The sequence below is a fragment of the Daucus carota genome, chromosome 8, assembly GCF_001625215.2.
Source record: "Daucus carota subsp. sativus chromosome 8, DH1 v3.0, whole genome shotgun sequence".
NCBI lineage: Eukaryota > Viridiplantae > Streptophyta > Magnoliopsida > Apiales > Apiaceae > Daucus > Daucus carota.
Genome location: NC_030388.2, coordinates 18,374,490 through 18,397,846, shown reverse-complemented (window position 1 = coordinate 18,397,846; position 23,357 = coordinate 18,374,490). Strand labels below are relative to the sequence as shown.

The 23,357-nt window shown below is 34.5% G+C and overlaps 2 protein-coding genes across 2 annotated transcripts; both read right to left on the bottom strand.

Moving 5' to 3' along the window:
• Positions 1-6,575: 6,575 nt before the first annotated feature.
• Positions 6,576-9,102, bottom strand: LOC108197173 (protein SRG1-like). Its single transcript, XM_017364708.2, has 4 exons — positions 8,788-9,102; positions 8,251-8,498; positions 7,350-7,674; positions 6,576-7,047 (listed from the first exon to the last, which is right to left on the bottom strand). The coding sequence occupies exons 1-4, from the start codon at positions 9,034-9,036 to the stop codon at positions 6,805-6,807; spliced, it is 1,065 nt and encodes a 354-aa protein (XP_017220197.1). The 5' UTR covers positions 9,037-9,102; the 3' UTR covers positions 6,576-6,804.
• A 3,876-nt stretch (positions 9,103-12,978) lies between these two features.
• Positions 12,979-22,813, bottom strand: LOC108197414 (1-aminocyclopropane-1-carboxylate oxidase homolog 1-like). The gene is made up of 3 exons (XM_017365023.2): positions 22,058-22,813; positions 20,108-20,429; positions 12,979-13,396 (listed from the first exon to the last, which is right to left on the bottom strand). Exons 1-3 carry the CDS (start codon positions 22,564-22,566, stop codon positions 13,142-13,144), a joined length of 1,086 nt encoding a protein of 361 aa, XP_017220512.1. The 5' UTR covers positions 22,567-22,813; the 3' UTR covers positions 12,979-13,141.
• Positions 22,814-23,357: the final 544 nt, after the last annotated feature.

Here is a 23,357-nt window from a genome sequence, read left to right as displayed (position 1 = left end):
ATAGCATAACATAATTTAAAAATCTTTTAAGAAACTAAACTCAAATTAAATATCTATGTTCAATGGAGCTTGTAAGATCTAACCTTTTTGGCATCAACAGCTCTGATCTTGCATGGCAGAAGGATATCCCGATTAGTATACATCATTCCAGAGTCTCTCCCCCTCTGCCATCAATGAGAGTACTATATGACGCATCTTGGCCTAAGAATAAATGTGTAAAAATGGGTTAGCTTGTCTGTCTCGCACTCCAATTCCTTCTTAATGAGATAATTTTGTCCCTTCGGGATAAAATAACATGAAGTTGCTTCTTCTGTGTGCCACATATATCCGGTTTAAACATCAAACTGCAGAAATAATAAGCGTGAGTGATCAATTTTAAAACAGCAAAGGGAGTAAAAGTAGAAAATCTTAACATTATTCTGCAGAGATGGTTCTACAACTGACAGGGAATTCTTCTTATGGTACAGGGTGATTTATGACTTAAAAATTTACTTTTACAGGTGCTTATAGATGTTTTTAATCACACTACTGAAGGAAATGAGAATGGTCTCATATTATCGTTCAGAGGTGTTGACAACGTTGTATATTATATGTTTGCACCTACGGTAAGGCTATTGGTAATATTATGTATAATGTATTACATATACAACTTTTTACATAAAAAAGTAATTTTTTATTCATTTTTAAAACTCAATCATAATTTCTCCTTAGTTATCAAATTTATAACTAATGTACACTAATGCTAAAGAAATTAACTAATCATAAAGGATAATCCAGATCAGCTAGAAAAAGAGTTATTTAGCATAACAAATTATACTATTCATCTTAAGTACCGGAGACATCATTTGAAGTCAGCAGTAATGCTTGCAATGTCTTTCACCTTACCTTTATGTCACCGGTGTGACTAAGCTGCATTGCATTGGACTACACTTCAAATGCAATGAGAGAAATGTATCGAGTGGATACTGAGAGTCGAATGTGCAAGCCTTTTGTTTCCCATTCTCCTATGTTTTTATCTACTTTTTCCTTCAATTGATTAGATTAAGGGGAGAGTATGATTATATTATGCATGACTGTACTTATTAATCCTTCCCTTTTAGCTTTGCCAATCAATGTACAGGTACAAATACTATTTGCTACGCAAACTTGTGCTTAATTTTAATTTTCATTTGTAAGTTCCCAGATTGTATTTATTAATTTGTCATGGTTGGCTAACATAAAGTCCCTTCTTTTCAAAGAACGAATTAAACTCAGTTTTTTAATTCTTTTTTTATTTAGCATATATGAAAAACTAAGAATAATCCAAATTTTTATTTATTATATTTTTGACTATCGGGAAATATATGAAATAAAACCTCTGGCTCAAAATGGCCGAAAACATTGACAACACAACATTTCTAAATATCCAAATAAAATTTACCATCAAATCTTATTGAAAACATGAGACAAAATAATCTGTATGTCATGATAAATGCCTCCAAAAAATAAAATAAAGCCAAAAAATAAATTTTTTAAAAGCTTTTGAAAAACAAAACCAAAATATGCAGTAATGAATCATAACTTACATATACTTACTAATCTGTCAGACACGATTCCTCAAGTCTCTTTTCAGGCAGGCCACAATTTTCAGTTCCCTGTTAGCAAATGTGAAGATAGCATCAGGAAATTAAAACAGATTGGCACTGTGCAAACACACAAACAGACCATAAGCACCTCAAAAAAAATCCATATATAACTAATAAAACATCAGAGATTCCTTAATAAGGCACCTCACAAAGGAGTCTTCTGGTTGGCACTTTCAAACAGTATATAGAAAGGTATATTCATCATTTTTTTTACTATTGGCCTATCAGGTATATAGAAAGGTATATAGTTCCTTGTACAGATCATGCAGAGAGTAAAAAACCATTCTAAATAATTGAATCTACCATGCAACTCACACAAAACTTTGACCATGCACTGCTCACTTCTGAGCAATACCAATGACCGACACAGCATAAGTCCCAGACAAACCAAAGCAAGAAACCATTATATAACCACTGAACTACTATTCCAATACCATCAGGCCAGCTTAAATGATTGAGAATAAAAAAAATGAGAATCCAAGGTACATCAATACTTACAGGTCCTGAACCCAATTACCAACAAATACAATTCCCAACCACACTTAATTCTCGCAAAAAAAAAAAACGGCTCAGCAAGATACCAAGGCTGTACCAGAACTAATAACCACCCAAAACCACTCAGCAAGATACCAGAGATGACTGCAGAACTACCAAACCTACTATGCTCACCAGAACCCCAACAACCTGCCACAAACACCTCCTCAAATCTCCAACTGTACAACCATTTGCAGCAATGATATGACCAAGACATACTTTGGATATCATAAACCATGTATAAACATACAGAAAGACATGTCCAAGACTTTGTAGAAAGTAAGACCAAGATTGCTACATCTTGAAATTAAGTACGTCTGGAAACTATAATGTAATACGAAAATCAATCATAAAATTGGTTCGTAATACCTGTCGATTTCACTTTAAAATCTTCACTGATTTCTTTTAACATCACTGATTTCTTTTAATACAAATCACTTCACCTGTAAAAACCTTTAACTTGAATGAACTTGCAAAAACCTGCAACTTGAATTCACCTGCATAAACCTGAAACTTGAATTCATCATGCTTTTCCGTAAAACTTGTTGCTTCCGTTAAATCCTGATGTTTTATCAATATCTCCATGCCTTCTTGACTCCAATCCAAGTATTCTCTGAGCATATAAACACTATAAACACTTCACTCTAAACACTTATGTTACGCTGATCCCTAGACTTTGTATCCATTCTTTTTAACATCTATATTATTATGTATCACCAAGAATTTCTCAGTCTCATTATAATTTTATTATGCCACATGAGTCCTAAATTTAAGACCATTAGATTATTTATTTAGTATACTATACAACACCATTTTACAAACCTTTCAATGAATTGCAATTTTAATGTTCTCACTATTTGATATACCACCAGCAAAAAATGGCACATGGGGTAGCAAGATTGATTTCTTTTGCCCAAATCTGACATTTATCCATCAACCAATTGCAGCGCCAACAACTGAACCAACTACAATAAAATAAGTAAAAGATATTTAGATATAATAATAACACAAAACAATTGTAGAATATATTTGCATTTATTTTAAAGTAATCAACAAATATTGATTATTGAAGATTTAAACCTAACTGCCCAGAGTACAAATGTAATGTATCAAGACCTGATAAAGATGGCCGCCAATACACATTCACAAATATTCCCAATCTTTGATGACTCTTTTTGCTGGCAAAAAAGATGCTTGAGCAAATAAGAAGATGATGAACAATCAAAGATGCAAAATAATATACACATATGACCATGTATATCTATATAATCGAATGGTGGATTTGAATTTTAACAAAACTCGGTAAGAAAATTCATCAAACATGTAGACTACATAAATTTACATCATTAGCAAACCTGTGAATGGGACTGTTAACATGATTTTCTGGTTGGAGACATGTTTACATGAATGTATACATCTCCTAGCACAGACATGTACCAGATGTCGATGTAGCAATACCGTCACTTTTCATGCCCGGCGAAGAACACAGTACCTATTCCAATGGTAGAAGATTGCAGAGATGATCCATACGCTTGAATATGGTGTCGCTGAATCTTCATTGTCAGTTTTCATGTCTGTTTGAAGCATAAGATGTCTATGCAAACGGTGGAAGATCGAAGATATGACCCGACGCCGTGAAGATATGATCCATACTATATTCAAATTTTGAATTGAGAGTCGGAAGTTTAGGTAACAGAATATCCGATTGTTAATGCACGATCAAATCAGCCCAAAGATAGCTACGCGAGGAACAAAAGAAGCGGGTTACTGGGTTATCGGGCTATTGGGTAAACGGAGCAGGCAAAACAAATGGGTATTTTAAGGAGTATTTTAGAGGTCTTCACTAGCATGCATTAAGATTATATTGATTCATGATTTATGAAAATTTAGATCTCAATTATTGGACTTTCATGAAAATGAGGGACTTTGGTAGCTGATTGTATTATCGTGACAATCCTAACTAAGAGCTTGTTTACGTGGACCCTGTTTGCCCCACTTAAAGCGAGGGTTTTAGGTTTTTTGTTTTTAAACTGAAAAATGTTTGTTTGTGTAACAAGTTAGGATCTAGCTTAAAAACAGAAATAAATCAAAAATTGATTTTAACCGCTACTTTTTTCAGCGACTAAATATTTTTTCAACTTTTTTTTTATTTATAAAAATTACTCTCAAATCATAAACTACTCATAAATCACTTTATTATTATTATTATATATTTAATAACTCATAAATCATTAATAAATCAAAATTATCGAAATAGACATTTTAATATCTCAACTTATCTGATAAATGTTAAGTCATAAACTACAAACACGACCCATAACAACTTCATATTTGTTTATAAATTTTTAATGTATTATAAGTGAGCCCACCCAACTATTTGAGCTCATCCTATTACAAACCTAGCCCACTGAATTAAACGACCCACGTTATAAAGTTTATACAGCTGCTGTGCTGACTGCTGCTACTGGGGCCGATTCACTGCTTCACGCCACTTGCTTCCCTCCCGCCTCCCCTTCTACAACCAGTGGCGGAAGCAACAGTGAGTCTGGGGGGTCCATTGACCCTGCTTAACTGATATGTAAAAACTTTTTACATGCCTAATTTTGTTGACAGATCTTGGTTGCCCCCGCTTAAAATACAAAACCAAAGTCTGTGTACACATAAATTTGTCAAGTCCATAGGTTAAAACAGACCCAGGTCCAGACTCACTCTGCAAATTCATCTAGAATAAAAGCAAAGAAATATACGCAGCAAAACATAAAGTCAAGAAACATAGTTAAGATACAGCCCACCTCGCAGCAAACAAAACACCGTTCTCCGGAAGCTCTGACCAGAAATTTAAAGACCATTATAGTATAATGCTATTTATGTGACGCCCCCCCTTACATGAATTTCTAGTTCCGCCACTGTCTACAACTTCTTTCATTGTTCTCGAAGCTCATGTTTATGTTTTAGTTCTCATATGTATATACATACACATATATAATTTTTATTTTTTGCATATGTTAAAATTAGGGATTAATCGTGACCTGAAAACTTTAGTGTTAAATTTATGTAGGCTCAATGTAGTTGCTAAATATTTTACTAAAAGGTCATGAAATTCGTTGGATTCAAGTGACGGTAGACATGTATATTTATGATGTCAGGAGAGATCCAGAATTTTCTAGCATCGGAGATTTGTGGAGATTTGGGAACTCTTGCAAAAAAAAAAATGACGGTAACTAAAAAGTCTTGTACATATCCATTGGTGTATCGCTTGATTGAATTAGCATTACTTCTACCTGTGCCAATTGTTTTTAATGAAAGAGTATTTTCTGCAATGAATATCTTCAAGACTAATTCGCGAAATTAAATGGGAGATGAATGGATGAATGATAGCTTGGTGATATGCATCGAGAAGGATGTATTTGTAAAGATCAATAGTGAATTAATATTGGATTGTTTTTAAAAGATGACATCTCGAAGGATGCAATTACCTTCTCTGGGACAATGTATAAAAGAAATATTATGTATTTGAGATCTTTAAAACTTTTTCATAATTTTTTTTAATATTAGTAAAGCCCCTTCTTGGTATAATTTTATAATCCAAATAATAAACGAATCGGGATCAACAAGTCTAAACAAAAATCATACAAAATTTTGAATCCAAATTTAAAATATAGTTTGTTGTGATTTTATACATAGAAGGGGAGTGAATTTATGTTAATATAATAATCTTGAACTTATTAATCATAAATACTTGTTGTTGGATTCTTGGGATTATAATGTATAAAAGTTTGTAGCATTTGAATATTTTCACATGCAGGATTATACAAATTTATGGATTAATGTATTTTCAAATATGAATCTTGTTTAGTATAAATATTTAAATAATAAAATTAGAATATAATTTTAAATTAATGTATTTTCAAATATGAGTTCAAATATATAACTAAATTAAAATAAAATTTGGCGGAAATCAAATATGATACTGAAATCAAGAAGAAGATGACAGATGGCATGTATAACAAGAGGTGATGGGTAATTGCAACAGTTGACTGGCAAAGCGCGGCATATACGACAGAGGTGATGGGTAATTGCAACAATTGACTAGCAAAGCACGTGGTAGCAATAAACATAACGGGCGTTAAACTAATCTAACAAAAACACACAACTTGCGTGATTATAAAAATTACGGCATGTATTTTCTAACAGAAACATGCAACCTTCGCGACTATAAAAATTACGGACTGAATTTTGCTAGATAGTAAACTTGGAGTACACCAAATGCATCTGCTTGTAACTACATATACACAACATGCATTTAACTTTTATTATAAAGTATCATCCCTCTAATAGCGGCTGCTTGTTGATTTTATGCCCATATTGAGATTTGGATACGAAACTATATTAAGATCATTTATTTTAGTTTGAAAATAAAAAGAAAAAGAAAAGAGACCATTTATTTTAATGATTGAGTTCCTAATCAAATGTCTCTAGAATAAGCAGTCTCAATCAGTTAACATAGCATGTCTTGGAATGTTATTTTCCCCGTAGATACATTATACAAACATCGATCAGCACATTTATTTTTAGAACAATATGTAACGGCTTCTCAAAAGCCTTAGCTTGCAGTAGTAACAGAATATTTCGGCAATATTATGATTCAAAGTCTGACAGTGTCCAGATAACTCTTCCCCCCAAGCTTCCGAGCATACACTCCCTTGTAGTAATTCTCAGTCGTGGTTCGCAGAAATTGCGGCCGAGCTCCATTTACTAGAAGGCTAGGCGCAGGGCCAAATTCGCGATGCATCAAGGGGCTTAAAAAGGTTGCAATGGAGATCCTCTCTTGCACTAAGTTACAGATTGCCCGATGCTCAATGCTACGGTATGATCCGTTGGTTATAATCTGCAAATTAAACCAGATGATGCATTACATTCATTTTAAAAGTACTATTTTGATATACTCCCTGTGTCCCATGTGATTGTTTACGTTCACTATTTGCACGCACTCTGACACTCTTATAAAATATAGTTTCATAACGTTTTTTTAAATAATTTTTTTTAATAAAAGTTTAAATGTTAAAAATATATTATGGAACTATATTTTATATTTTATAAGAGCCTCAAAATGCGTGTCAAAAAGTAACGTAAACAACCTGCTGAGACAGTAAGAGTACATAGACTGCACAAGTTTTTAGTAATTCGTACCTCCAAAATGTCTCCGATGTTCACAACAAAAGCATAAGGGTGAGGTTTAATTGTGACCCAGGAGCCATCCTTTCGAACTTGGAGGCCTGCCATTTCAGAGATTTGAAGGAGAATTGTTAGGCCAACAGCATCCGAATGCGCTGCAAGGCCAATCACCTTATCAGGTTCGGGACATGGAGGATAGTAATTGGTCCTCACTGTCTGATAACTGTCTTCAAACTGCTCAATCATTTCTTGAGGATCCATTTTTAAACATTTTGCCATTGAGTTCAGAAGTTTCATGGCAATGCTTTTCAGTTCTGCAGAGTAAGCTTCCAGGGCAAGTCTGCACATTAAATACATAAATCTTATTGAATGTTTGACTCTCCCGAATCACCGAGTGTGCTAATTAAAAATAGAAATAATGTTACATATACGTGTATGTGTATGTGGAGATGAGTTTCGAACGAGTACATGCACACCACAAATAAACAAGAAAAGACCCCAAACATCACTATTTTCAGACAAATTTAGGAAAAATGGTCTCAAACTGTTATTTCAAAACGCAACTCCATGTTGTGTTTAAATTTTCTAAGGGGAACACAACACGAAGTTGTGTTTTTAGCTGAAACCAAAACTTCAAGTTGCATTTTCAGTTGAAACGACAACTGCGGCTTGTCCGATATTGTAAACACGATACGAAGTTGCGTTTTGAAATAACATTTTGGGCCAATTTTTCAGAAAGAGACTATAGACGTCTTTTTCCGCTAAACAGTGACATTTGAGGCCCACACCCAAATAAATTAAAAAAACATTTGGATTATTCTAAGCAATATGGATAAATTGAGAATTGTCATTAGATAAGAATGAAGTTCACTTGGACAGAGACTTTGGAAATTTGCATAAAGAGAGAATATGTGACCTGTAATCGATGGGGAGTTTCTTAAACAAGTGAGCCTTTCTGTAACGAAGTGGAAGAGTGCACACATAAAATATGTCGGCCCAGTCAAGCTTCTGCTCCTCAGAGACGACGAAGGCTTGTCCATATCCCTCCAGATCCCCTGCTTCTTGTGGAAACTTCTTCTTCTCCTCGAGCGGCATTTTGAAGAATTCTTGTGTGGCTTTGATCATTTTATCAAGTAATTCAGTGCTCACCCCATGGTTAGTCAGCTGCAAACACATTAAACTATGGTTTAGCATCATCATTTATCGATAAAATTGAACTCTGTACATCCGAATCTTATTCTACTATAACTAGTGGCAGACAGGCCCGACTCAATAACCTCGAAGGCTCTGTGCAATTCGAATACAACATCTCGACCATGGGGCAAATGAACTATTTAATAGAAATTTTAGTAGAAATATACATGTACTATGAAGGTCAATGGGGAACGTACCCCACTGTCCCACGCTCAATCCGTCCTGACAGGTAACTCAAAAAATTTAGAAAAAAACGTACCTGGAAAAAACCCCATTCTCTACATGCAGAATCGAAGTTATTTGTGTTCTCTAAATCTCCGGCAACTAAGCGTTCCAAATCAATAACAGGGATTTGAGGCGCAGTTTTAGAATCGAAAATGATGGGATCTTGATCGGGACGTACATATCGGGATGGAACTGCCTTGAGTTGCTCTTTCTTAGCTAGTTCTTGAACAGAAGGGACTGGGAGAGACCCCCCTAACAAAACTGCACCTTCCTTGTCCAACATTATTTATCGAACTGAATCTTTTTGTTTCGATATTATGAAAGAATGCATCTTAGTTACCTATTTATATTACACCTTCTAGCAGTGTATCCATTCTTTAGTTGGAAGTTTACGACTAAAAGGAAAAGCTACATTAGTTGTTGAACTAGGTGATAAAACATTATAGTGATAAATAAAGGAGTGAAGAAAAAGAAAGCTCTAAAATTGTCACCTTGGAGAAGGCGGCATTATAAGTGCATCACCCCTCGGCAGAGCTAAGAAAAAAATTCGAATTAATCTTTACGTGCATAAAATCAAAATAATTATCATTTTCAGATGGAGTAAAAATTTATTTTTGATGGAGAAACTATGATCATTAAAACTTTGGTCGATACATAACTCACCTTTTTTAGTGTTATTTTTTTATATTATTTTATTTTTTAGTAGAGGTGTCTTTTCAGTTAAGGTTAATACTATTTTTACTCTTTTCATACTACTCTTACTTTTTGAAACAAATACTACTCTTGCTTATTCTTTTCATAATATCCTCACTTCACTATTTTCTTTTATATAAAATTTAGTGGATCCTAACATTTCTTCCACTTTTCTTTCTTATTTTTATAATTTTGTATATATTTTTTAATTTCTGTGTCCAAATCATATAAAACCAAATGGAAGGAGGGAGTATTAGATTATCTTCCCAAGATATGGTTAATATATCAGTGAAACAAGGACGATATAAACAAGGACGTAACAAGTGGGTTAGGATGTACTCATTTTATATATTTTTATACAATATAATTATATATTTTTCATAAAAATAAGAATATAGTTATATTATTTATTTTTCTTCAAAAAAAAAAGAATTTAAAATAATTTATAAAACTATAAATAAGAATCTTAGAATTTTTAATTATTTAGGCTTCTGTCTTAGATATATCAAAAAAAAAAAATTATTTAGGACCTATTTAGCTTACGAGCTTTTGGCTTTTTTATCATCTGAAATTGCTTCTACTTTTATACACGGTGCAGAAGTGTTTTTTGGACTGTTAAATTTAGAAGTTGGATGTCAAAAATGCTAGTTATTTTTGGACTTTTTTAGTGATTTATAAATTATTATGAAGTTTTTAAATTTTTAATGTGCAATAAATCTTATATATTAATAAGGTTTCTTGTATTTTGGTAATTTGCTTTTTTTCTCAATTTTATAATTTAAATTACTAAACACTCAATTGACTTAGAATTAAAATTATGCCGACACTTTTAATAACTTATAAGTCTCATTTATCATTTATAATTCTATTCTCTATTTTAAGGAATAAGTCGATTTTTAATTTTTAAGTTAATTAAGACAACCGCTCCTCGGTGACAAAACTAATTTGATTTGATCCATGTGACAGGTTTTTGCTCAATCTTGATTATTGTTTTTGTTGTATGATTTTTTTTTTTATCAGCAAACTATTTATCTTTTAGAAAAATTATAGTTGGATGATTTATTTATCTTTCAAAAAAACAATACGTGGACCCTCTTCAGGCACATCCGAATTCCATAAAATAATAATTTCACGCTTACAAAATTTATTAATTGATCGGGATCATTAATTCATTAATACTAATTACATATTATTTTATAATAACCGCAAAATCTATTAAATTATTATTTGTCAAATATTTATAACTCTTCTTCTCTATCCTAGGATTCACCACCTACTACTAAAGGATAAACAACATGCATTACGTATTTTACATGTTCAGCGCCATCACCTAACACACAAATCAATCATTTGCACAGCAATATTCAGACGGCGTTTGTTTAGTTTCAAGCCTTGCAAGTTCCAACGCAGAAATTGTACACGAAAGCAAATGAGATTGGTAACACTCGGAAAGTAACAGTAATTTATAAAATTGTTATTTATAAACGGTTTATAAAATTGTTATTTATAAACAGTATTCTAAAAATCGGATAACTCAGTCGAGTAGTACTCGCATCTAAAAACATTTTTGTGAGAAATTAATCAAAACTTGATTAGACTCGCGTATTTTGAGTCAAACCCAAACTTAGGTTTGACTTTTTTTCGTAAAGTTTGGACAATAACAACAATCTAGCAATTTATTAAAATTTGTTTTTATTATAACGGAGGTATCAAGAGGATGATATATACCTGAACCGTGAACTCTATTATTGGTAATGTATTGTTAATAATATTATTTATTTGTTAGTAAATTATGGATAATATTCGATAATTATCATTGTTATATAACATATTCTTATATATTAATAAAAAAACATTACTATACTTAAACTTCAAGTTTAAACACTTGTAATTGTAATTTGTATACTAAAATTTGATTGAAAATGAATTCAGAAAATGAAAAAATATTAATATCCGAGTAGCTATTCAAGTACTCTCTGAATTCCGAGTACTCATTTTTTCCAAAACAAAACCGAGTTGATCCGATTTTTGATTTTCACAACCTTGCTTATAAATATCTTTTCAATTATGAACATATAAGTATGAGTAATATATTATTAATTAAAGGAAAAGAATAATATATCATTCCCATAATTCCAAATTGGACATTTTGACATGTGTGTTAAGCTAAATTGGTTTTTACATATTACTTCTAAAGTATATTTTGTTAAAAAAATATCTAATTATTGTTTTTTTGTGAAAACTAACCATATTATATAATCAATATAGATATTAGAATTTAGAAATATATTGAATATTGTAGAGAACCATTCCCTCTAAAACCTTAAGGTGTTAGAGGAACCCTTTTATGGATCTTATACTTTAACACTCCCCCTCACTCGAAATAATATACGCCCCTGAGACCTCCTGCTAAATCCATGTAGAGAACAATTCCCTTTACCCCTGAGACCTCCTGCTAAACCCATGTAGAGAACAATTCCCTTTAAGATGTTAGAGAAGCCCCTTTATGGATCTTATACTTTAACAAATATAAGATAGAGGTAGTTAAAAATGTGGAAGTAAAAAAAAGGAGTTTTCTGCTATTTTACAAGCTTATAGCATTTCTTTAGTTAAATAAGCTGTTTAAAAAATTAGTAAAAATAATAAGGCCGACCTCGAGCCTCAGAGTTCTCGATCCACGACTTTTTGCATTTTATCGTCAAGCATCGTGGGCCTGAGAGCAGTGCATTTGACATCATCATGTCACCTAAAATGATTTGGCCGAGGATTTTATTCTTTCGTATTATTAGAGCAACACGAAGAAAAATGATTCTTTTCTTTTGGGTGGCTTTTTTGGTGGCCTCGTTCATCTGCTCACTTTACTATTCCTATTGTTTCTTTTGTGACATTGTACATTCTAATTAGAAGTTAACAGTACTAATGAAATACTACTGCAACGTTCAAATATATGACAGAATACTCTGTTAAGTACGTAATATTCATAAGATTTTACGCCCATATTTGTACTAAAATATATTTATAATATATAAATTAGAGCTCACCCTTTTAATCTTTTGTAATCTAATTATTAATAATTAAATTTTAAAATTCTAAATTTAACTGGTTCTGTGTGGAACTGACACACACGCACACATATACATACATATGTGTGTGTGAGTGTATATGTGTGTATAAAATCTCATCATGTCGATACTTCATATTATAATCACTCTAAGTCGTAATATTTATATTATTTTAATCTTGCGACTGTCTATTTTCTAGAATTAACTAAATTCAATAGACCGTTACTATTTCTAATTATTAAATACTAAAATAAACGATCTCTGTACAATTTTTACAGTATTTGAATTCTATTGCAATAAATTACTAAAAAATAAGATATGTCGTTCAATTATTCTCTTACAAAGTATTAAAAATTAAATATATGTACTTTCTTGAAATTTGTGGTTGTTACATATCTAAATTTACGTAATAAATATATAAATAATATTTAAATAATTTATACTTGGAATTATAGATTAACAAAAAAAATTTCATTAAAAAAATTCTCGGTTCTCACGGGTAACACTATAGTTATGACAAAGATAAAACTTTAATCATACATACGAAAGTTTAGTATGTTTCGCACAAAGTTTAACATTTATGATTACAATAGAGAATGAGTTCATATTGTACTAATTTCGGGAGAACATCATCTATTGGTGCTCAAAATGAGGAAGAATTGCAGCACCATCAAGCCCTCTTGACATATAATAAGTTATGAACTCGAGGGTGCTGATTTCCCTGTATTTTGGTGGATTATCGGTTGACAGAAGTTGCTTTATTGGTCCATAAGGCTCTGTTAGCTCATTGTTACGAGGGTAGAAGAAGCTGGCCACAGAGACCCTTGGACCTTCATAGTTTGCCACCACTCTGTGACGAACACTCTTGAATTTATCATTAGTTATCAGCTGCCAACATATAAATTTTTGTTAGTAATTGTCAATATATAAATGATGGCCTGCGGAATTCCGCCTCATTCCGTAGCTATCACAGTCCTTTTCTTTTATATTTTTTTCGTCCCCCCCTCCTGGAGTTCTTCTCTTCTTTATTTATATTGTCTGAGGTGGCTGCTTAGGATGTTGAATGGGCTAATCTAGTAGCTAGATAGATGAGAAGGACAAGCTATTATGGGACAGATGGAGGTCAGTCCAGTTTTTCAGGGGTGACAAGGTGCAGGAGAAAGTGCCACGTGTCCAGGTGCTTGGAGGTGACTAGCAGAGAGCTTACAAGCAGCTTAATCATCTACTCGGATCAGGCTTACGGTTTGATCAGGAGATCCCTGGGGGTGCAAGGGTTTACGGGGTCTGTAGGTGGTGCTAGGAGCCTGCGGTTTTGAGAGCCTGTTGTTCAGTAAAGATTGGCTTCGGGAATCTGCAGGGGATTAGTTTCCGAGAGACATGCATTGTAGGGTGATAATACCGTAGGGGACATGTTTAAGTCAGGATTCAGGGCCATCACATGAGTCTTTATCATTCTGTAGGAGCCAGAGAAGTTGTAATCTCACAGGTGCATGTTTCAGGGATTGCATATAGGCTTGCCGTAGGCTGTAGAAAACAATTGTCAAAGCCGTAGCCTGGTGTACAGTTTCATACGCCATCAGATGCCCCTTGAGTATATAAGCTTTCTTTAGGAAGCTTCATATACTCGGAAGCGTAGATCATTTGTCGGTCATGTACTTAACATTTGTTAATTGGGTAACCAGCTCTAACATTATGTACTGTAAAATGGAACTGCAGTACTCATACATAACGTCGTTGTATTGTTTTTGTAGGCGGTAGGATTCAAATACTCATATACTCGGAAGTGTAGACACCATTTGTCCGCCATGTACCTAACTCGTTGGTTGGGTAACCTCCCCAAACATTCTAATGCACCGTAATTGCAGCACTCATGCCCAGCAGGGCTGTAATTTTTGTAGGCTGTAGGGTCCAAATACACTTTGGGGATGTAGCCGTAGATGTGCAGTTTTCAGGAACCATAAAAGGGAGCAAAGAGTAATCGGCAATATGTTTGTAATAACCGAAAACAAGTAAATATAGTCCTTGGTCTCTCATCGTGGGCTAGGATCCTTGTAGGAAAGATATGGCAGAACGAGGCATTTAAGCTTTTTAAACAAGGGAAAAAAAAAAACTCTACGACCCAATATGATCATGTGTACATGTTACCTGAGCTATACGCAGGGTTAAAGCTGGGATTAGGGATCCGGATCGTCCTATGTCAAGTTTTTTATTCACCATACCTACAAGAGTTAGCAAGACTGAGCTTGTAAAATTAGTAGCTCGGGAGTATTATGGGACTAAAGATGCCATGATAAGAGTTGACATGGGTGAGTACATGCAAAAATATAAGGTCTTTAAGTTTTTTGGATCACCTCGAAGGTCTGCAGGTTTAAGCTGTGATGAGGGTGAGACAGAATTTGTGGAGAGAGAGAGCCCCACAAACTCTTTTTTTTTATATATATAATAAGAGTAACGATATAAATTATAAAATCAATAAATTAAATTGCGAATAGTGTCATATAAGAATGAGTACTCTTATATAAGAATGTGATTTATGAAATATATATATTAACGAATATAAAAACAAAATTAGAAACACAAAATGTATGCTAACAGTGTAACATAAACAAGAGATATAGAATAGTTGTATAAGAGATATAAAATAGTTGTAGAATAAAAATAAGATAGACATCTAATATGTTGTTTATAAGAATCACAATAATTATAATTACATGCAGTAGCATTATATGTCACATGTTGTATAAATACGGCTTATTTTTAAATTAAAACAGCTTGAGTGTGACACATAAAAAGATTTAAGGAACCCATAAGTGTTGTACACATTATATTATACTATGAATCATAAAAATAATGACATTTAAAAACACTAAGGTGTGCATGGGCTCCGTAAAGATCATCAAAATGCTATACAGAATAGGAATAAGTGAAGAAAAACAACACAGGAATAAATCAAGACAATAAGCAAAAATGACAAGGAGATGAGTCATGCAGAATTATTAATGCCCCACTGTCAACACATCAACGAATGCGTAATGAAAATAGGTCTCATTGATTAAAAATGTGTTTCAGCAAGAGCTTCATATGATATGCCTACGTTAGGCAAACGCAATATAATGAAGAGAAAATCAGTGAATAAGAGTTGTGAGTGTTGCTCAATCAGACGTTGGTCAAGCTAGTTAGTAAAAGAAGAAAAGAAATGCATATGATTATGCAGCATTCATGTGATATCCATATACGTAGAATGTAGTACCTATAGACAATCACTCGAACAAGACGTGCATAAGATGTTGCTAGAGAGTATACGATTCACTTGTAATACAAAGTGAAAAACAAGAAACCAACTACAATCAAAGTATATGGTTAAGCAAAGAGGATTAAATATCTCACAACTCAAATTTTAACTACATTTTTCACTATAAATTATTAGTCAGGTCAGGTGCTACATATGTTGGCATATGTGCCCCTTGTATTTTAGGTGATCCGCAGCCGTAGCAATAGTTTTTATGCTACATATGTTGGATATATTGCCCGTAGGACTTTAGGTGATCCGTAGCCGTAGCAGTTATTGCTACTTATATTGGCGTAGGATGTAGTGATCCGTAGCCGTAGCAGTTATTGCTACTTATATTGGCGTAGGATGTAGTGATCCGTAGCCGTAGCAGTTATTGCTACTTATATTGGCGTAGGATGTAGTGATCCGTAGCCGTAGCAGTTATTGCTACTTTTATTGGCGTAGGATGTAGTGCTCCGTAGCCGTAGCAGTTATTGCTACTTTTATTGGCGTAGGATGCTCATAGTATAGTTTATGCAAATAAATGTATATCAAAAATAATATGATACAAGAAATATATTATAGCAAGCAAGTGATATAAGAGCTATACAATTGGATGAATTAAATGTATATGCGTGACATTAATAATTTTAATACCAAGCGGCAGCTAATAAACTTAATTATATAAAACATTATGTAAACTAGTTTAAGAACGCTATGTAGTGACATAATCAAAGCGTAATAATCAAGGAGGGTAAATGATCTCTAATGTTAACAAAGCGCGCTCACAGTCAGAAAAGATACGAGATAATTTTATATGTGAAATAAAATAAATGTAAGCAACACAATATAAAAATGCTGCGAAGTAACAAATGTTTAATTAACAAGACATGTGCTTAATTAGCGGGAACAAAAGGTGAAATGGCATATCATAATTGCAAGAAAGTCAATAATGGCAATGAAAACAGGATGTAAAAATAATAAATAAGTAAATATAGGCATTATCGTGCCGTCGGTAATTAGGAAGTATATAATAAAGACTTGTGTTATAGAAGGAAAGTGTAAAAATTTGTGTGGGGCGCATTATGACAAACAAATGTATTTTATAAAGGTAAATTATGTTTAATGACAATGCATGCATGCGTCGTAAATAATGTGTACACAAAGCATTATTATTTGGTATAAATAATATAAGAAGACTATATACGTATCTATATAATAAACATCAATTACTAACGGAAATAGAGCGCAAGACACATAAGCTTAGATATGATTGTATTTAGGTAAAGTGGCTTTTAGCTTCTAATGGATAGATGTATCCTGCAGCTGAAAGTAAGCAAATAGCAGTGAAACGAGACTTGGCCGTTGGGAGATTATACTGATGGGTGTACTATTCTAGGATATCAACCCTGCATTGTAGTGATGTAAGGGAAGTAGAAGGCACGTTTTTATTTTTAAAGGCAATGTGGTTTTCAACCCAAGACACAGAGGAGAGTCACATTCTCAAGGCGTAAAGAGTGGTGATGAAGAATGCAAGTGATGGATTACGGATTAAATGTTTATACACCGAAGGCTCCCTCCGCCCAATCTTTGTGGGACCCCCCCTGCTAGTCGTCTTAGAATACGTAACAAATTCGCAGTGATGTAGCTCCGGAAGACCTGCCTACGAGTGCACGCCTCACCCAAAACCACTTCGCGTTCCTGTTCTTCCGAGCTTACGGACCTACGCTCTCAAACCCCCTAGCTTGACGTATCGCCATGTGCGAGAGAATTCCGTAGCCACAATTGCCCCCTACTCTCCAGTTCACCCTCCTGGCTGCGCCTTTGTGTTGTCACCTACCCTGCTAATGTGGAATAGCGAAGGTGGCAAACAACGCATGGTTTGGGATGGAGATGTGTATAATATCCAACCACTAGTTTGGGTGACAATAGAGAAAGAGTTTTTCACGTTCGTGTGAAAGGATTACAAAAGGCTGGCAAGATGAGTGTTTGGGTTATAATGGGAGTTTTTAGATACGTTAAAAATTGACCAAGGATTCTAAAAAAACAAAAAACTGGGTGAGGACAGTATTAGCTCAATACTTGCGGGTACTCTGCTAGATTCCAGAGCTATAACAGTTAAAGTTCTAAGGAATCTGAGGCAAGGGGGAGGAGCTCGCGTAGAAGTGAGCACGTACAATTGAGCATAATATATCAACTTTGTCCATCTTAAAAGATTTTGCGTAGAACAATAAGTGAACAAGAGGATATCTCGCATCGGAATGAATTTCAGGTGAGGTTATTATTACAAAAGTAGATGTCTCTAGCTGCGGAAAGCTATTGTTTGAGATCATATCAGGGAGGAGAAACAAGGAGTTGTAAGATGCTGGTGACTACTTTCCGGCTCTAGTCGAAGACAAAATAAGCAAGAAGTGTTGATGCATTTCTTAGATCAAAAGCCAGAAAGTATGTTAAAATTGTAAGTATGGTAAATAAAATAAAAAGCGCATGGTCTGTGGGCAAGCAATTACAACCAAAGAAACTGCTTGATAATATAATACCAAAAATTACGCTCCTAGCTATAAGCAAAGGACAGTAGAATGATATATACTGGTTAATCTTGTTAGAATTCAAAACTCTGAAGAATTAATAGTTACAGTCGAGTTTACAAATGTAGTAACATGAAAAAGAAAACGAGAGCAGTCATCCAGGAGGTATACCCAGAAAATAAGGTGTGCCATAATATTATGTATAAGGTGGTGCATGGCCAACTACGTGTGTTATTATTGAAGAAGCTGTCACTCTAAATCTACAGCACATGTCAACAGTCAAGTTTGAACCCTAAATAAAAGGTACGCCGCATGACAAGGTAAAGATGGCATTAAAGAAGGCTATGTTAATTATGTAATGAAGTGTGCCATACTGTAACATGGTAAATCTGTAACTTATAAATAAGATGCTTTGTTTTATTTGTAAAATAACCAAGAAAATAATATACAGAGTGTTAGTTAAGAGAAAGAGCCAAAGCTCTAAAGTTGTAAGAGAAAAGCCGTAGCCTCTAGGTGAGAAAACAAAAGCTGTAGCTTTGATATTATTAATATATAAACAAGCGTGTGTTATACACTATTTATATATATTGAGTCTTTGAAAGATAAAAGAATATATAGTTGCAAAGTTTATCATGTTTCCACTTTCCAACAAATCTATCACTAACTATAGGGAAAAAACAGTATTGAATATGGAGTAAAATATCATCATTAGTTTGGAGATAGTTATTGTTTATTGTTAAGCAATATTCCATCTTATTCTTAGAATTTTAACAAATATAACTACATGCTCGTTGATGTATGGCTAGTAAGATCAAGTCGTAAGAGTAATACCTGGCAAGGTGAAGAAGAACTAAACACTAGTGAGGCTAAGCATCCACGTCGACGCGAGTTCTATTAATAGTTTGAGTTCAACAGACCCTTCTCGCAGCTGTAAACCAGAGAGAGACCGTCTACATATGAGTTAGGTCATCGTAATATAGCAGTAAATAACATCTCGGGGAACAATACTCGATCCCCGGCGGCGGCGCCAACTGATGGCCTGCGGAATTCCGCCTCATTCCGTAGCTATCACAGTCCTTTTCTTTTATATTTTTTTCGTCCCCCCCTCCTGGAGTTCTTCTCTTCTTTATTTATATTGTCTGAGGTGGCTGCTTAGGATGTTGAATGGGCTAATCTAGTAGCTAGATAGATGAGAAGGACAAGCTATTATGGGACAGATGGAGGTCAGTCCAGTTTTTCAGGGGTGACAAGGTGCAGGAGAAAGTGCCACGTGTCCAGGTGCTTGGAGGTGACTAGCAGAGAGCTTACAAGCAGCTTAATCATCTACTCGGATCAGGCTTACGGTTTGATCAGGAGATCCCTGGGGGTGCAAGGGTTTACGGGGTCTGTAGGTGGTGCTAGGAGCCTGCGGTTTTGAGAGCCTGTTGTTCAGTAAAGATTGGCTTCGGGAATCTGCAGGGGATTAGTTTCCGAGAGACATGCATTGTAGGGTGATAATACCGTAGGGGACATGTTTAAGTCAGGATTCAGGGCCATCACATGAGTCTTTATCATTCTGTAGGAGCCAGAGAAGTTGTAATCTCACAGGTGCATGTTTCAGGGATTGCATATAGGCTTGCCGTAGGCTGTAGAAAACAATTGTCAAAGCCGTAGCCTGGTGTACAGTTTCATACGCCATCAATAAACATCAGAGTCGAACCCATGACATGAGACAACAGAGGATAAATTCTTAACCACCGGACTATCCAATAACACAATTCTTGATAATATAACAATGATGTGTAAACATTAATGTGGTACCTGCAGTAAGTCTCCTACATTTACTAGGAGTGATCCTTTCTTAGGAGGCACATCCATCCATTTGTTCTCGTGCAGGATTTGGAGGGCGCCGATAGAATCTTGGAGGAGAACGGTTAGAAAATTAGGGTCAGAGTGTTTCGACGTGCCTAATGTCAATTTGGGCTCTGGACATGGAGGATAGTAATGGCAGGATAATTTCTGAGTTTCGAAACATCTTAAGCTAGCAAGGTGGTCACTGTTCAGCCCCAGAGCCTCCGATAGCAATTCAGACAGTAGTTTCTTCAGCTTATTTAAGCATTCCACATATTCTTCAATTGCTTCTCTGTAAGAACATCACCACAGATGTAACTATTAAATATTTAAGATCAATGACCTTCATTTCACTATATGGAAAAAGGGCATCAGTCATATGACACAAATGGTAGATCAAGCAGAGAAAAAGGTTAAGACTTATATAGATGGCTCTATCCGCAGAACAATATGCCAAACATGAGTAATGGTACGTGCCAGCACCATTCAAGAGTTGTAACTGTTAGTATCATCTAAGACCAGCGATAAAGGTGCTCTTAGCATAAATTCAAAAATTCATCAACTATCTACAAAAAACAGATGCATATTTATCCCAATTACAATTGAGAAGTGCCTATTTATAAATGATTCGTACACATCTTTTACAAAACCTGTCAGCAAAACATTATTCATGTTCCAGGGGCTACCCAAATCGAGGTGCTCTGCTCTCTAATCATGTTGGCGGAAGTCGTGCACCCAATTGTCAATCTTGGCTAAAATTATACCAAACAACAACAATGTAGTTGATTACTTGATTGCGAAAGAAACCATGATACGAGTCAAGGTAAATGTCTATGGAGGGACACACTGAGGTCTGTACTAGCAAAGATGGGGTGTTTTAGCAATCAGGCCCTCTGACAGACAGAACTCACTTTGTGGGATGCTTTGCCGTGTTTTGTGACAGTTGCAAAGCCACATTACACAAGTGAATCACTGCATTTGACTCGATCTATATTAGAGATATAGTACCATTGTGTCTGGAAATAGGCCAGCATCTCCTGCTACCGATTATAATAAAATTGTATGCTAAGTTCCCGCAGCAAATATTTATAAATTATTGTCCGGGTTTCATGTGACCATCTTAACTTCTTAAGTGTCTCTCTTTCAGCATAGACACTACAGATTCTTAGAGCAGAGTTGTCACGAACAACTCATATTCACGAGGTTTCACAATAAACGCCAAAAAGAAAAAAAAGAAAAAAAAACACATACAACAAAATGTTCCCAGCGTCAGCTGTGTACAAAGGGTTTGTTGGAGTGCTGTTAAAAACTGTTTTTGTTTATAAAGATCATATTATTATTTGGTATTTTTTGATATTTACATATTTTGAGTTATAATATAAAAAAATTAATATCTTGACATTTGATAGCAACATTCATGATAGTTTCGGCAAAAGTTTGAAATTCAACTTTTTCTAAAAGTACGGGACCTGCTTTTCTCAAAAATAACTTTTGAACTAAAAATTATTTATAATCTTTGTTTTTATATTTATCACAGTTTTTTTCTTGTTTTTTAGAAAAAAAAATTCTAAACGAGTAGCCTCCTAAGCTAAAAGTCTAAAACATATTGTACTCGACTCCTAAATAATCGTTGCAGGCAGTGGCGGATCTGACTATAAAGTTAAGGGGGTCAATTTTTTTGTAAAACAGTGGCGGATCTGACTATAAAGTTAAGGGGGTCAATTTTTTTGTAAAAAAATACTAAGAGGGGTCACGAAAAATTAAGGGGGGTCAATTTCAATTTTACAACCTAAAAATATGTATAATATTAAAAAAAAAAAATTTAAGGGGATCAATTGCCACCTCTCCCACTTCTAAGATCTGGTTGCAGGTGCGCAGAAAAAAAAAATATAAAATTAGAACTCAAGAGATCAAAAATACCTCATAACAGAAGGCAATCCTTCACGATCAACAACTCCATCATCAAAATCACAGGTAACAGTATCCCTCCACTGTCCAATCTTCGTGACAAAAAGATCCAGAGTGCTATAATACTTGACCCTGCGCTTAAGGTCCCGCGTATAAAACTCTGCTTTCAACTCCTTCGCCTGTTCATGAAATTGTCTCGTAACTTCCAACACAGCATCAGTCACAGCCTCAGGAACTCCATGCTCAGTGATCCGAAAGAATCCCCATTTCTCGCAGGCTTCGCCAATTCCAGCCACGATTTCAGCTCGTCGGCTCGCATGTTGAAATCCCTCGAGGCTAATCACTGGCAAGTCGAGCTGAGCATCTGCCTTGGGTAGCTTGTCTGCTGGATGAATAAAGAACCTGGGAATTTTGGAAACACCAGAAGCAACGAGGCCTCTGACTCCAGCTTTCGAGTCGTCGAACAACTTGAGTTCGTTGAGTATGTCATGATCAGAGGCTTCTGCATTTTTAAGCTCCATGGCAAATGTCAAACTCAACTGAACCAAAATCTGTGTAGCAGTGTAGGACTATATATGACAGATAAATAAATGTGATTTATTAGGAGATGCTCGCTCTTATGTGCCTAATATTTATAGTCACAACAGAAAATAAAACGTGTTTGAATTTAGTAATACTATTTTGAATTATCTGCTTTCCGCATTATTATCATTGTATAATGAAAATTATTTAGAGACGTAGACAAAGAAGCTTCGAAGAAATTGAGCAAAACACCTCCTTTATAAAAATAAAACCAGCAGAAACAAGGCAAGTAGGATGGGTTATTCATCATAAAATATGTGATCATGGAGTCAGGATAAGATACTTGAAAGTGGCCATTACTGAAAAATAATGTATGTATCTATGTTCAATAAACACGTTTTCAAATTTGTGGTGGATACTTGTCGGGTGACGTGATCTTGGATTAGCCGATTATTACCGTCTATTTGCGTACTAGAATGGCTGAGTTGAGGTCATAATAATATATACCGATGAGTTAGAGCATCTCCAACGGCGTTGACTATAATCGTTGGCTAAATGGGATCCGTAAGAGCATCTCCAATGGCGTTGGCTATAATCGTTGGCTAAATTCGACCTGCAAGACATTATGTAAAATTTGCTGAACCTGTAAGACATTTTGCTTCAATGGTACTAGCTATATTGGTTGGCTATAATTTAAAAATAGTATGTTATTAAAATTTTATATTGTTAAAATAGAATATATCAGTTCAATATGGTAATAAATGATGTGCAATCTTCCTACAGATTTCCC